This window comes from Sebastes fasciatus, chromosome 4, assembly GCF_043250625.1.
Source record: "Sebastes fasciatus isolate fSebFas1 chromosome 4, fSebFas1.pri, whole genome shotgun sequence".
NCBI classification, from domain to species: domain Eukaryota; kingdom Metazoa; phylum Chordata; class Actinopteri; order Perciformes; family Sebastidae; genus Sebastes; species Sebastes fasciatus.
Window position 1 is genome coordinate 11,188,453 of NC_133798.1, and position 17,294 is coordinate 11,205,746.

General features: G+C 42.2%; 1 protein-coding gene across 4 annotated transcripts in view; it reads left to right on the forward strand.

The window, feature by feature from the left end:
- Positions 1-17,294, forward strand: part of znf423 (zinc finger protein 423) — a 199,773-nt gene that overhangs the window by 35,523 nt on the left and 146,956 nt on the right. For all 4 annotated transcript variants that reach the window (XM_074631959.1, XM_074631960.1, XM_074631961.1 and 1 more), the window contains exon 3: positions 13,081-13,290. In XM_074631959.1, the coding sequence (XP_074488060.1) occupies positions 13,081-13,290 (210 nt within the window). The remainder of the gene's footprint in view (positions 1-13,080; positions 13,291-17,294) is intronic.

Sequence of the window (17,294 nt, forward strand, 5' to 3'; positions counted from 1 at the left end):
CATTTACACACATATACGCTCACTTACTGTTTCTCTTGGACAACATGCACTCACAGAGTCACATACAGAAAGAGCCAGTGAGTCATCATGGAAAAGGTTTGTCAGGTCCCCAAGCTGAAACTGAGAAACTGAGACCTTACTGCATTATTGTTCTTCACAGCTTCAGTACTGTGTGAATGTGAGTGTGTGCAAATATGGGTGTGTGGGGAGACAGACATGACGGGCTGGCCTCCACCTATCAGATGACAACATGGGTGGATCAATTCAGTTTACATTAATGCATTTTCTAATACAAATGTCCTTGAAAACTGCAACAAAAATAAAACGTTATGCTTTGTCACTTCTAATTTATCCAAACTACAAAAAAAAAGTGAATTGCATTTTTTCACAGTTCACATATTTTGTGTTTAACGCCACACTCCAGTGTGTGTGTGTATGTATGCACTTGTTCTCCAGTATCTTGTGGGAGTATTTACCATTTTGGAAAATGTCAGCAAAGAGATATTTCCTCTAGTGTAACAACCCAGTTTCTTAGTTCAAATCCTACTACAGGATACGCCATTGCGCTGTATGGTTGTAGTTCGGCAGGACATGCTAAGCGTCTGGCTACTTTATTGTAGGTCATTGCAAGGGGTCAGAGGTTGAAGGATATTGTGTGCAGCATGTTTGTCCAGAGCCTTAAGGGTTTGATTTATGTGTAGAATAATAATAAATGATGCAAAAGGTGAATGAAAATACACTTGTTCAGAAATTGAAAGAAAAATTGTGAAGAGAATCATCTTCAAAACAACATAATACAGTAAACACAAATGTTGGTCAAACAAACCTGTAACATAAGACAAATTAAAGCAGCAGAACACAGCATTGGAAAATTGTAAAACAAGATGTAAAATGAGAAGAGAAATAAAACAGAACTAGAGATCGCACCAGCGACGCCAAGTTAGCCCCACAACCGGCGATTGTCGATCTGTTCGCGCAGATGTTTGTGTGTGTGTGTGTGAGCATCGTTGTAAAACACACTTAATTCAAACTTGTCAAAAACAAAATCAAACTCACCAAAACCATCTCGGTTAATCTTTTCCAACAATCGCCAACTCTGGCTTGGTTGAAATAAACCCTTATTTCACCGAGTTAGATGTGAAAATATACCTATGGGCTCTACACTCTGTTCTTCCAGCATCGCTGTCCTGGCTGGTTAACAGCCCTGATGCATTGCATCTTATGATAAGTAAGACTCAGTGGGAAGATGTGCATTTTGTGTGTGTTTGTGTTAGTTCAAAAGGGAAAATGACGGGCACTAGGGCCGGGCAATGTATCGATACTTTATCGATATTGTGATATGAGACTAGATATTATCTTAGATTGTGGATTATGGCGTTAATATAGTCTTTTCCTGGTTTTAAAGGCTGCATTACAGTAAAGGGATGTCATTTTCTGAATTTATGAAAATCTAATTTGTAAATATTTTGGGAAAGCACCATTAGTCAACCGTCCAATATCGCCCTGCCCTAACGGGCACAAATAATTAATCACATCTTAAAGGCGAGATGGTTAGATTGGAGGATACATTTACATAATCTCAGCTATTAATCTATCTATCCATCCATCCATCCATCCATCCATAAAGTTAGACATATATAGTGTTACAAATGAGGAGCTGAGAGAACGAAAGGAGATTACAGGCTGTATCACTGTTCTCCTGGTTCACTGTAATATCTTGATGATGGCCAGAGCCGAGAAAAACAGGACACTGGCCCTTCTAACTCTCTCTCTCTCTCGCGCTCTCTCTCTCTCTCTCTCTCCTTCTCTCACTTCCTCTCTCTCTTTTCCTCTTCCTCTCTCCCTCTCTCACCGCTACCCTCTGGAGGTCCATAATGTAGTTTTAATTTCCCCAAGGCTACCACAGGAAAACAGTTCCTGTGTGTGTGTGTGTGTGAACTATTATTGCCTGCTTGTGACAGCGCACAGTGCATCTGTGTTTTTGTCTGTATTGCAGCATTTAAGCCCTTTGTTTGTGTGTCTGTGTAATTTTTGTTGGTGTGTGTGTGTGCACACCAAAAAATTCACATAAGTGAGCAGCTGTTGTTAAGTTGTTTGTGAGTATGCTTTTCTGCCGATCGGGGTGAGTCTGTGCATTGCATGTCTGGCTGATTTTATATGTCCGTTGTGTGTTTACGGAGTGTTTTTGTGTGTGTGTGTGTCTTTTCTGCTACCTTCCATGACGTGAGTGGCTCTTTCATCATCCTGTTTCCAGACATTGGTGTTGGGTGCTGCTCTCTCCCTTGCCGCAGCACGTCCCATGGGCCTGTGTGTGTAGGTTTGTGCATATACCTACGTGTGTGTTTGCGTGCGACTGGTACTCTTTGGCTCAGCGGATCTCCTCCCGGGGGGGAAAGGCCTTGTATTGTGAAAACACACACACACACACACACACACAGGCTATGGTGGGGGGGAAGAACATGAGGTGGGAGCAGAGGGGAGGAGGTGAGGAGAGCTGGCCTCTTTATATAGCCACCTAACACACACACACACACACACCCACACACACATACATCCTCAAACAGAGTGAGGCAGAGGGTGAGGGAGGGGTGAGGGAGTCATTCTCTTGAGAGACAGAGAGCAGGCCTGTGTTGTTGTGTCCAGCTGCACCTGTTCAGCCTGTGTGGGTGTGTGTCAGTGTGCATTTGAGTGTGTGCACACCGTGCCAAATGTGTCCTCCATTCTTTGTATATGCCCACTTGTCAACATTTTGAGCTCAAAGGTGGGTCACTGTGCTGACAGTTACTGTCTCACCAGCAGTATCACCTCACTGCAATGTCTTTAAATCGAAGGTTTTTTTCAGCCACATTTGATGGGGGACAGATTGAATGAAGTAGAATCCGTTCCATTGACCCCCGTGGCTTCACCTCTTGTTACCAGGTAATACTTCAACAATATGTCAACAAATACAAACTGAGAGCACAGATCGGAGTTGTTTTTCACTCCTCTCGTAGATGCGAACGTTTAATCATCCCACGAAAAGGCGTATAAATGCGCGGATAACGTGCGAGGGGTTTAGCGTGCAACAAGTACACCTTTCGCTGTGTCTTTTGTACGGCATGTATCCTGTACTGGTGAGGTGGATGAGACGCTTGTGACGTGTTTTCTGGAATGTCCGTGTAATGTGGTGGTATTTATACGCCTTTTCGTGAGACCGGTTGGTTAAATACACTATGAGATAGCCAGAGCTAGCTACAGTAGCCACCTGTAGTCATATAGATCATATGAGTAACTATTCACGTCCAAGCAGCAACCACCAGTGCTGAGAAATGCCACGCGGAAGTGCCAAAAAACTGCAGTTCTTCAAATGACCACTTGAGGCTGGCTCCAAAAGTGAGTCAATCCCCATAGACCTCCATGTTAAAATGCCCATCTTTTGCAGCAGAAGGTCTCTATCCCCATTCATGATAAATGCAGAGGGGTGAATTTTTATGCACCTCGCCTCTTTGTCGCTAGCTGCTAGCGGTCTGCTCTGCTGCGTCACCCGGACCCGTCTCAACTCCACCGACGATCCACTGCTTAGCCCATTTTTGGATTAGCCGTAAGTTAGGCTGTCGTCACTGCCAAGAACCCACTTTGAGCTTCATAACGGCTCCTCAGAAACCTATAGGTGACGTCACGGAGACTGCGTCCATATTTTATACAGTCTATGAACACACTAGATTATCGGACTGTTGTGACTCAAGACAGTATGGCATGCCATTGTCTACATAAAAGAAGAAAAAAAAAATATATATATTATTTTTTATTATTTAAAAAGTAACTTTTTTGTGCACATGGTAATAGCTTAACTGTTCTCAAAGACATTTCTTTCCACATATTACTTCGCAAGACAATTTTGACAATCATAAGAAACAGTTGGAAGTAAGTGTATTGCACCGTTCTTTAATTGTAGCTGATACTTGTCCTGAATTGTCCTGACTAAAACGTCTCAACTAGGTAAACGCTGCCCACTGGGCACTCCAAGCGAGCCATGTGATGCAGGTCTGATTTTAACCTCCTGGCTGGTTCGTAGCCCTGCAGAAGGTGGTGGCGGTGCCCAGCCAGGTGCCTGTGAATCCTGGACCAGTGTGGAAGCACGATGTGGAGCAGAATGAAAGCCTTGTGTCGGGACTGTTTGGTTTCTAAACATTCTGCTGGAAGCTGCACACACACTTTTCCCCCACCTTTTGATGCCTGTTTTAGGCTTACACAGACATAGATGTGTGCGTGTGTGTGTGTTTTTTATGCATGCTTGGCTGACAGATATACATCTCTCTGAGCTGCGCAGTGTGTCCCAGACAGGCCACAGTACCAGCTCCAGGCTGCCAAATCTAACACTTGAATAACGACCTTACCTTTGCAGTATTACAGTATGTTTTATTCCCCTTTAAGTCTCCCTCTAGCTCTGGCACTCTCTTTCAGTGCACTTCTATCACCCAGGGGCAGTTCAGGAACATTTCCCAGTGTTCATTAGTTCCCTAGTTTTCCTCCCACAGGATATATAGAGATGTACGGTGGTCATGCTGACTGTGTGCGTTTGATTTTTTGGTGTTCTAGTACGTGTCTCTGCTAGCTTGTCTTGGCAACACGACAGTGCCATGAAACCAAAGTCAGACTGCGGGATGGAGTGCATCCATATTGAGCGTACTTGGATCCAGTGTTGGAGGCTCTCTGTTCAGTTTATATGCCGCTTTTATAAAAGGAGAGGGGGGGACAAAATCTCTGTCTTTGTCTCTCCTATCCAGTATGTTTAGGGCTTATTATCATTTAGCTCACTAATTACCTCAATGAACTCATTTCAACATGGGTAATGAGAAAAGACACGCAACTAACAAACACACCCACGCTATGAACACACACAAGCATCCACACACAGTCTTCTGTGAGCCTAACGAGTGGTGATTAGTGGGTCTCAGCTAGGCGTGGTTAGGCTGTGTAACATCATTCTGCACTGTGGACTCTGCTAATTCACTTCTCTTTATCTAATTACCCAGGGTGCGCACAAACACACACACACACACACACATGCACCAATACACTGCACACACACACACACACACACACACACACACACACACACACACACACACACACACAGGCGCCACCTGCATATATTTTTCCTGCAGATATGCAAAATGACCTCATTATTCCTGAGGTATCCATTTATATATTTATATTTGTATCTGTTAATAAACAGCCCATTGTCCTCAGGTTACTGAGGCTGGTGGGTACAGCCAAGAATATGGCTTATTACTGTTCCTCTAGAGACACACGGTGTAAAAACATCTTTTCTCCACATCCTTGCCTGATGTTGCTTGCTGTCATGAACAGATGCCTGCATATGGAAATTGTCTTAAAAATAGGCCTTAATTTATAATATGTTTTTCCCTGGAATGTCACGGGGGCCATAGCTCGCCAGACCTTCATAGATCAATATTGTAAAGAGCGATATATTGTTAGGAGGGATCATTGTGCTGTTGCTGTGATATATTTTTTAATCCATGGATGACATGTACAAGTGATGCTGTCATTGATTTGAAATAGGGCTGTAAGTCGATTAAATTGTTTAATTGCATGATTGTCTGTAGTTAATCGCAATTAATTCCAAATTAATTGCACATTTTTTATCTGTTCAAAATGTACCTTAAAGGGTGATTTGTGAATTATTTAATACTCTTATCAGCATGGGAGTGGGCAAATATGCTTGCTTTATGCAAATGTATGTATATATTTATTATTGGAAATCAATTAACAACACAGAATAATTACAAATATTGTCCAGAAACCCTCACAGGTACTGCATTTAGAATAAAAAATATGCTCAAATTATAACATGGCAAACTGAGGCCCAACAGGCAACAACAGCTGTCAGTGTGTCAGTGTGCTGACTTGACTTTGACTTGCCCCAAACTTGCATGTGATTATCATAAAGTGGGCATGTCTGTAAAGGGGAGACTCGTGGGTACCCATAGAACCCATTTACATTCACATATCTTGAGGTCAGAGGTCAAGGGACCCCTTTGAAAATGGCCATGCCAGTTTTTCCTCACCAAAATTTAGCGTACATTTGAAGCGTTATTCAGCCTCCTTTGCAACAAGCTAGTATGACATGGTTGGTACCAATTGGTTCCTTAGGTTTTCTTGTTTCATATGATACTAGGATCTTCACTCTCGCTTTAAAAGTGAGCCCGCTACAACCTAAAGATCGCAAGTTGTGTTAATGCGTTAAAGAAATTAGTGGCATTAAAACAAATTTGCATTAACGCCTTATCGGGTTAATTTTGACCCTAGTTTGAATATTTAGGCTGCTGTGGATGTGTGACCGTGAATGGTCCTGTCTGCTGCAACTGTCCTTTTATAATGTAGACCAAGGGCTAGGCTATATGGTCAAAATCTTCTATCCCGATATAGGTAACTTCATATCGCGATAACGATATGTATATACATATCATGATATGGCATGTTTTCTGGTAATTCAACAAATAAATAGTCTACATGAAATAACCACATGGTAAAAGGCTATTTTTGTATACTCCTGTTTGTATTTTGTCATTGTTATTTTGTCATTTTTCTAAGTGCAAAATTGCTTTAGTGCAAAATGAACATAAGAGTTTCAAGTGAAATTATAGAGAAAAATATTAATAAATATTTCCATATATGTTCACATTTGTTATTTACTTTGAACTGAGTGGTAATGTAAATATGTGATGTAAAAATGATAAAAAAAAATGCAATCTTCAAATGATATATCAGCTTTCCTGAGAAATTTAGGTCAGTGTGTGCTCGTTATTATCAATTTAGATGACATAACTGTGTATTTTGATATCTCCTTAAGTGATTTCATCACAATACAATTCCATTGAAAGACAAAAAATTATCATATTGAATTATCACCCAGCCCTACATTTAATTAAACGCAACATCTGTATTACATTTTAGACAAGGTGGCAATGCGAAAGAGACTCAATTTAGTTTTTCTTTTGCTGCATACAGTACACCCTTTTTTTTCCTGCAGACCCAAACAATGCTTTTAGTCTTTTGGACCCAGAATACAGCTGGTTTTCTATCCTACCAGCTAGTTAATTTCCTTTAATTGCATTCACTGTGCATCCCAGGTGTGATTCAGTCCCTCATTACATGGCTGGAATAAAAATCAGCATGGCTCTGTGAGTGGACTGGTAGAAAGCCCCCCTCCTCTGAAACACATGCTTTCAGGTGAAAATTATGAATCTTATTGTTCACGGTGCTGCGGCTTTCACTAGTGACATTTGTATTTTTCATATTTTCTGTAGTTTAACTGCTGCATGTGATTTTCACTTATTGTGCGTCTCTGTGGATGACGTAAGAATATAACGGGGCTGTCTGGGCTTGGGATTGGAGGCTTTGTGTTTGTGCATGTGTGTGTGTGAGAGAGAGAGAGAGAGAGAGTGTGCAGTTATTCCTGGCATAGGGACAGTCTGTGACTCAGAGATAATGGTTCTCTGTAGAGCGTGTGTGCATGTGTGTGTGTTCGTATGTCTTTGAGTGACTATAGCTATACGCTGCTGACGCGTGCGTGTCCGTGTGTGTGTTACGAGTGGACGATGCACACATGCTATTTGCTAGGGACCACTGTCGTACTATTCAATCAATACACCCAGCACACACACACACACACATACACACCCCTCCGCACCCTAACACCCATGGGAGTTGCCTGCTTTCATTAAGTAGGCCTGCTGCCTCTTTCTGGTGCGGTGTGGTTGGGTGGTTGGGCTATGTCCAGCTAGTTTAATGCAGATACACCTGAAAACTGTTTACATGCAAATTCGCGTAGCAATTTCAGGTACTTTTAAAAACTTTTCTGTACACACTGGAGATAAACATTTTTCTGTTTCAAATAAATGAGTATAAAATTGATTTGATTGTGGATCATAAATGCTCCTTGTAAACCAAGATGAACAGTAACTCCTGTGTTGCTGCACTGAGATGTCAATGAAATCACTTATTCTGTGCTTGCAAAGATCTCTGACAACAAACATATAAATACAGGTTCATGACAACAGCTGTATTATAACATATGAAATCAGTGATCTCAGACTGAGGCAGCAGCGGAATGGCTTCTTAAAATTACTGCCACAACGAGCTCCACCGGGTCGTGTCAAGAAGGTAACCCGCAAATTGGGAAAACTTGCAAAAACTTGCAAAAACCTTTGTGAGACTCACTGACTGACGACCTATCAACCTACCTATAACCTTAACCGTTCGAGGTCGATGCCTAGCCTTAACCATCTCGTGAGAGTTTGGCAATTCGTGTGTTACCTTCTAGACACGACCACTCAACCGTGTCTGAGCATCATCATGTTGGACGAGCTTCCCCTGTCCATTTTGTAATGAAAAACCTAGTGTCACGGCTTCATGATATGATCAGCATGCAGTTTTTCCCAAGTATGTTTGGCAACCCATTTAGCATTTTTTTTTTTTTTTATTTAACTGTTTTTTTCATCATTTTCAATACAAGTACTATAATCTGAATAGAAACAATACAAGAATTAGACAAGAAATGAGAATTTCATAAATGATATAATCACAAATTAAATTAATAATATATATTTTTTTTAAATAATAAGAGATCCTACCAACAACAAAATAAAAGGATACATACATAAGGTCACACTGGCCGTAGTCATACATCCAAATACATCAAACAATCAGGTAATCACAGATGGTCCTTTATTATTGAGCATTCACATAGTCCAGGTATTTTCCCCACTTCTGGGCATACTCCTCCACCTGGTTAATGAGACCGAGAGACAATTTCTCATATGTTGCTACAGTCCTCACTGACAGAACCATGCATTCCACTCACGAACTAGGATTTTCTTACCCAGCATAAGATCTGTATGAATCCAATCTGCATCTGATGTGGGGAGATCGTACACTGGTAGGGAATAGCATTTTTATTTAATTTTTTTACTATGGGACTATGGTGCCGTACGGCAGCCCAGCGTGCTGCTGCGCTCCGACACCCCTCATTGGAATGACAGGCTTCTAGTGACACGTTACGCACACACACATGGTTCATTTGCCCGCAGTGATTTTTTTTTAAAGAAATTTTGTAAGCCATTGTTTTACTTACATAAGAAAGAGGATATAAGTAGCTAACTAGTGTAAAATAACACAACGCCGTGGGTTGTGTTTTCCTCCCGTCTTCCCCAATTTTTTGAGTCAGCAGCTGCCACGCTGGTAAAATCTTATTCTTATTGTTTATTTAATTTCATTGATTTGCGCAGCGCAATGATTCGCACCCCTGCCCTCTCTCTCACAAACACATTGACAATCCCAAAAACCGAATACCTACCCAACGAATGGATATCCGAATAGTCGAATATTCGGGTCACACATAAATATCCCGTGTGAAGACCCATGTGAAAATAGAAACACCACCAACAGTGTTAGCCTCTTTCATCCCTTTATCTTCCTCTGTTCTGACACCCATCTCTCTCTCTCTTTCTCCCACTGCACTGTGATTGAGGCCTGAAGACCAAATAAAAGGATGAGTAGATGAGTAGACAGGAAAAAAAAAAAAACATGCACTCAAAGAGAAAAGGAGGGAGAGATGAGGACGAAGGGGTGCAAGATGGAGAGGTTTCATCTGGCTCCTCCCTCTGTTGCTATGACAGCAGGTTGTGTTGGCATGCACTGGAGTTGGCACTGCCCTCACCTCTGGCATCAGGGCACCCTGGGGAGTGTGTGTGTGTGCGTGTGTGTGCACGTTGTGTGTATGTGTATGATTGCTTTTGAAAGACACAAAGGAGATGCTGCACGGAAAAAATATTTCAAGACGCGTACCAATTTGAAGAGTGCAATTATTTTGTGGAAACGTTTGGTTCCAAAAATAAGAGATTTGCGTTATTTTAAAATGTTCTACAAAAAAATTGATTTTACATTTGAATAAAAAGAAATTAGTACTTTTTTCTCAGTGTATTTTATCATAAGCCACTCTTGAAATAATTTAAGTTTTGCATTGTGTTACAACACAACTGCACATATTTACATTCCAGCATGCACATATATGTGTGTTTGTACATGCGTGTGTGTGCAAATTCGGTTACGTATCATGCCTCTGGTGTGAGCGCATCTGTGGGTGTTTGTATACATATCTGTGTGTGTGTGTGTGTGTGTGAGTGTGAGTGTGCACAATGACCAGCATGCACGTGTGTGTGTGCGTGTGTGTTTTGTCAGCCAAGGGGCCACTTTCTCTCCCTGGCCAGACGGCGCTCTCACCACTGGACAGATGGCCAACACCCACCCTCTCTTCTTCACCATGCCTTCATCTATATCCCTCCTTCTATCCCTCCATCACTGTCTTCCTCTCCTGCAGCCCCCTCCACCCCCAAACACCTCATCACCTCAATCCCTCGTTCCCCACCTCCCAGCATCCCTCCGTCCCTTTCTCCCATCACACCTCTCCCATAATAAATCAGGGATGGAGCCTGTGTGTGCACCTTGTGCTCTAATCTGTCTCACTTTCACTTACCAACACTCTTTTCTCTCTTAAACTTGTTGACGAAGCCAGTGGTTCTCAACCTTTTTGAGTCGCGACCCCCCACAATAATCAGGTTGGTGTTGGCGACCCCCCAGTTTCGTTTAGTTTTGCTAAGCTTGAACAGATAGCACCTAGGTGTTGTCCAATGTGCTCCAGGCACTGTGGATTTCTGATGTGTTCCGTGACATTTTTTCTCCCCGACCATCGGAAATACCCCGTCAGAAATTCATGTGCACGCACACTTTGACTCTCACAAACACACTCAATAAAAGCTATTTTGAGGCAAATTATATCACCGGTACACGCGATGTAATGTAAAAATCAATCCGCAGTCTAGATACTATTTGACTGTCATTTTATTATGCTTCCGCACCGACAGCCGAGGGTGGAGGCATTATGTTTTTGGGTTGTCAGTCTGTACTGTATGTCGATCCGGTCCATTCTTGTGAATGGGATATCCCAGGAACGCCTGGCGGGAATTTCTTCAAATTTGGCACAAACGTCCACCTGGACTCAAAGATCAACTGATCAGAATTTGGTGGTCAAAGGTCAAGGTCACTGTGACCTTACGTCCGTCCCATTCTTGTGAAAGTGATATCTCAGTAACGCCTTAGGAAAATTTCTATAAATTTGGCACAAACGTTAACTTGGACTCAAAGATGAACTGATTAGGTTTTGGTGGTCAAAAGTCAAGGTCACTGTGACCTCACAATACCCGTTTTTGGCCATAACTCAAGAATTCATGTCTCACTTATGACAATTTCACACAAATGTCTAACAATGATGACATTTTAGACAGACATGGATGGAAACTGCAACTTGCCTGATTGTGGGTGGCATACATCCATGAGGTCGTATCTCTAGTTTTTAATGTTATTTTATGTTTTTCTCCACAACCATCTGGCGATCCCCAGAAATTATCTTGTGAACCTGCTGGAGGGCCCGACCCCCAGGTTGAGGACCACTAGACTAAGCTACTGGTACTGTTTGGACTTTTGTTTTATTGGGCCTGAAATGATCACATGGAAAACCAGTGGAATGGTTTGTGATTGTACCTGCTCAGGTATGCTGATGCTCAGCTGACAACCACAATTTTTCTAATAACAAAGTCGAATAGACAAAGTGCAAAGAATAGCACATCATACTATAGGGCACCGTCCCAGGCACTGAAACTGGGGAGATGGAGACAAACAGACAGAAGAACATGTCAGCCTACTGCGCCCGCTGCAAAGCTTTGAATACCTTTGAATATTTCTCACCGAAGCTTTGAAGCTGGTATTCGGGACAGCCCTAGAAGCTTCCATTGGACAAAACTGAATCAGAGCTTAAAGGGATAGTTTTGGATCTTTTGAAGAGCTGGGTTCTACGAGGTACTTAACCTTAGTCGGTGTATTACCTACAGTAGATGGCAGTCGGCAACAAAACAGATTTTAGCCACCTAAACGAAAGGTACACTTACTTTGTGGCAGTGGCTAAAATACGTTTTGCTGCCGCCCCCGAGCACAGCAGGACATTGCTTTGGTTCCGTGCGGTAACTCCTGTCTGTTTCTACAAACTCGGGGCTCGCCAACCGCCAACTACTGTAGGTAATACACTGACTATGCATAAGTACCTCATACAACCCCACTTCAAAACACCCAAACTATCCCTTTAATCATTTTTGACCCACAACTGCACTCACTAAAGGAAGTTCATTTTTCATTACATTTTTTTTCAGTGGTTGACTCAACTCTATGGTCGTGCTGCGGGCTGTAATTAATGATCTTGTTGTATCAAATTGCTTATTTGTTGTAGAATATTCACACTTTTTAATCTTTTGTCACTTTTTTACTGGGATTTTGTTCTCAATGCTCCTCATTATTCAAGATACTTACAATGTTTGACTGGTTGGGTTTTGTTAATTGGTACATTGGACTGTATATGCACTATATTGGGTTATTCTCTGGGTGTTTCTGTTAAATAATCTGAGACAGAAGCCAGTGAGGCCATTTTTCAAGCATCTTCCCTCAGACTCCTCTCCTCTCCTCTCCTCTCCTCTCCTCTCCTCTCCTCTCCTCTCCTCTCCTCTCCTCTCCTCTCCTCTCCAGCCAGTGTCTTCAGTGTCAGTCCTATTGGATCCTCAGCGTTTATAATGTGATAATAAGGTGTGAAAATGGATACACAATGGAGCAGTGAGGATTGGGCCTTCCACTGGTCCCCTCTCACACTCTGCCTGTCTGCTACCAGGACACACACGTTCACACACACTCCGTCACATACTGGAGCGACAACGACACACACACACTCAGTACAATTAAGTCCAGCTGCATATATCATTGGTAAAATATAGCAGAGACCAATACAAAATAACATTTGTGCAAGTAAAAACAAGCCTAATCTGAAAATGGCAGCGCAAAAATGAATTAGATAAAAGAAACAAACTCATATTAGATGGAGGGAGGACAATGAATATGTCAATGAGCTGGTAGCAAACAACAAGTGCACACATAAGCTTTTCAACTCATGGTCATGTGTTTTGTGTGTGTCCTCAGAAGTCCCAGCGTCTGACAGAGAGACAGAGCGCAAAGAAGGTCACGGGGCGGGCGCTGAGGATGGAGAACAAGACGAGCACGACGACCGCGATGACAGAGATCACGACGATGACCTCGATGACGAGTCCATCTTCACCTGTGACAACTGTCAACATGACTTTGACTGTCTGGCTGAGCTCACTGAACACAGAACCAACCACTGCCCAGCAGGTAAGATTGTTCATGTGGATATTGTGATGTACAGTGTGTGTTCATTCCGACTGACCAGCCTAACGTCACACTCACAGTTGAAGTTGATGAAGTTTCTCACAAAGCCACAGAAACAGAGCAGCTAAATGTCCAACATTGACATATGTCATAGATACATAGCACACGCTTAAGAGTCCTGTATTCCTCATTGGGTATGTCACTACTATAGTCATGGTCAGGGGTTAGTGATAGAAACCTTTGATTGAGATACAGTAGTTGACAAGATAAAAATAAAAGCAAGAGGAAGAGGAAAACTACTGGAAACCGAAAGAAGGAAAGAGAAATTAGCCTGGCACTGTCACCTGTAGTAGTTTAGAATTTCACAACAGTACAACATTTTCCATTTTCTTAAAGGTTAAATCTGGTATTCCCTTAATTTATTAAGGTACTGTGAACGCTCAGGTTCAGGCAAAATCGTAAAGTAATTATTACATGTGGATAAAACAAACGATTCTTTAACAAGTGATGAATGAATACGACCTTGTAAAAATTACAATCCCAACAAATGTCAAATTCCATTGAAGTCTATGGGATCTTTGGTCTTCTATCCCCCAAAAGGGGGCGCGGCCTTGACTTTTTGCCAAGTACCTGTATGTGCCATTCTGATGTACTGTATATTTTATCACATAGTTTACACACATTTACCACCAATTAAATGGGGTACTTAAGTGGATTTGTATTTGGTGTATATTTGTGCTGCGTGTGACTATAGGTGCTGTGGTTTTAGACCAAGGTGGCACAGATGAAACAGTATAAAGTTGCAGGGTTGTGATAAGGCCGTCAGACATTACCAGTCTTATGGGTCTGTGGGTGACTCAGGCTCTCCCCTGTTTCTCAATACCTATAGCTATTGGATTCAGTTATATCCATGTGTCCCACAGGGACAGACTTGTGCATGTACATGCACGCACACGCACACACACACACACACGCACACACACACACACAAAAGACGTTATTAGTACTGGTGTAATTAATGGAGGGGCTGAAAGGAACGCGGCGGGGGCATCTGGTTCCTACAGATTAATCCAAACGCTCGCTTAACAAGCCAACACACACACACACACACACACACACACATACACACACTTTCTTGCTACTGCAAGGCAGTCTGCCTCTTAGCGTGTGAGAGAGAGTGTGTGTTTACTTTTGATAGGGGGATGAAGAAATCGGGAGAAGGGGGATGGAGAGCTTTGTTTAAACTGGTAAAGATAGTGTTTCCAGAGAGAAAGAAAGACCCCTGACTCAGCAACCTCTCATTCACCCGCTGGCTTGACACCCAATCCCACCAGAGTCATTGGTCTTAGGTCTCCCATACAGTCTTAGAGAGATGCTTGGAGAGGCAGTACACATCTTAAACATTCAGGATCTATTGGTGGTCTATTATATTATATAGAATTCACAGGAGTTATTGGGAACACCTGTAAATAACCTTAAGACAAACAGTGATAATACTACAGAACTGCCCACAAAAGAGAACTCTGAGGCTCAATATGAGTGTTTTACTCTTTTTTCAGATATAAAACTTTAGACTTGTCCCATATAAAGGGATAGTTTGAGTGTTTTGAAGTGGGGTTATATGAGGTACTTATCTGTAGTCAGTGTATTACCTACAGTAGATGGCGGTCGGCACGCCCCCAGTTTGGAGAAGCAGGCAGGAGTTACCATACAGAACCAAAGCAATGCACTGTTGTGGACGGGGCCGACAGCAAAACGTATTTTAGCCACCTAAAAAAATCTATATCAATTTAAGTGTATGCTATATTTACACAGCTATACAGTCTACTGTAAGTTTCCATTATTTATGCTCTCGCCAAAGCAACCAGACTCCATTGAAAGAAAACAGTAATTTTTACTTTGCAGGACACTTGAGTTGCTGGTCTAGTGCTGCCTGAATTGGTTAGTTTGTTTGTGTTATTGAGTGATTTTGGTAAGTTCGGATTCACAAAAGTCACACAATAGCATAAAACAAACTAACTGATCGAGGCAGCGGTAGACCCCCGTGCTCTCCAAGGTAAAATTAAATTTTTTTTTATGGGGTCTGGTGGCTTTAGTGAGAGCATAGATGGATACAACGGTTTCAATTCCCCGTTGGAAAGGGCTGTCTGACGGCAAGATAAAGAAGTGAAAATATTCGAAATATAGTGTACATTTAAACTGATATTGTTTTTTAGGTGGGCCTTTCTTTTAGTTGGCTAAAATAAATTTTTTGTGCGTTTTAAATTTTTTTCTTACCTTTTCTTTCCCTCTCTGACCCCTGACACACACACACACACACACACACACACAGAGTCATTTACGCCTACATGCCGTGTCACATTCAGACACACACGTAGCACACACAGAGAGCATCACACCGCCAAAAGGGGCGGGGCTGCTGTCAGAGCGCTGGATGTGGCCTGTGATTTCAGCACAGGAGTCTGGGGAGGGCTACATGTTGCTGAGCGAGAAAGCAGAGGGAGGGTGAGAGGCAGCGCAGAAGAAAGAAATGAAATGAAATGATAAAACATGCTTTTCCCTGGAGAATGAGTAGTTGAGATTGCACAGTAATCCCCCAGCTCAGCGGGACGCGTGTGTGCACTTGCATGCAGGGGTTTGTTGTATATGTTCATCCGTGTGTTGGTGCGTGTTGTTGTGTATACGGTTGTACATGTCTGATGTGTATGCCGGAGAGTGTATGAAGTTAGTGGTGGGACCACAGCTTTCTGATTATTATTGAGGAGAAGGCTAAATTAAAACACATGGACTATAGAATCCTTTTAAGTTCTCTGGTAGAGACCCCTGGGAGCCAGTTTAGTAGAAGGGCATGGGACGCACACACACAAACACAAAAAAAACACACAGCCTACTGGGGATAAACACACGCCACGCTGGATCTGCATGAGAGAGTTAATGTGTTCATGTATTTTGTAGTTTGATGGTGTATGTGTTTGTCCCTGAGCAGAAACCAAACAACTCCTACATCAGCCATCTTGGTTGGGGGTGACAGACGGGAGCCATCTTGCCAGATGTAGCTAGTTATGATGTAGTATGACCAAAATACACATAGAAGTTGAACCCAAACCACAATTATTCCCAGTTTGTCATCAGCACAAACCATTGCCGGGCCTATACTGATTTGAACCCAGAGCAACTTAACGTTAATGTAGAGGCGTAGAAATAGAATAGGTGTAGAACGACATTCCCATTCAAATCAACGTATAGCAGGATGGTCAGAGCGGCGGGCATTTTTATGTGTATCGTTGCAATGGCGACCGTTGTAGCGTGATAACTTCCATATATCGTCATATTACGACAAGACACAAACTAACTGAGGTGAGGTTTTGCGTTAACGACTAAAACGAGCAATGGAGTAGTCACGAAGCATAGAGAGCCAGAGTAAATGAGTAAAATTTAACAACTTAATGCTTCATCCACACACTCATCCCCACTGACTTGTGTGCTTTTGTCACCATAATAACTAACAACAATCGCCATTTTCTTTTGTACTAGTCAAATTACCGAGAAAATAGGTAAATGTCCGTTCGACTCCTTTTTTATTTCTATGTGTATAGGACTTGTAAATGTAGCCTTTTCTTTTTCTTGATTACAAAAACAGTTTTGCGTATTATGTAGACTTGCATTTTTGTGGGCTTTGCATTGTGGGTCAAGCGTAAATTTAACATGAGCAAGACAAAAGAAGACATAAGGCAACTTGAGGCAACATAAGGCGACTACATCAGTTGTCATTATAGTTCTTTGAAAGGATTTGTCGGAGCGTTTACACTCTATATAGGCGTCATAGATATTGTCAGTTTGCAACATTATGTAAATATCCACTGTGAAAGAAAATACAAATGAGCACTTTGAAAATTGTATTTACTTTGATAAACATGTTTTGGGTGGGCGCTATGCTTCTGCGACGCCGCCATTGGTTGGGACAGTGTTATCAGCTGTAACTGCTGTATGAGAGCAGGCCTTGAGCT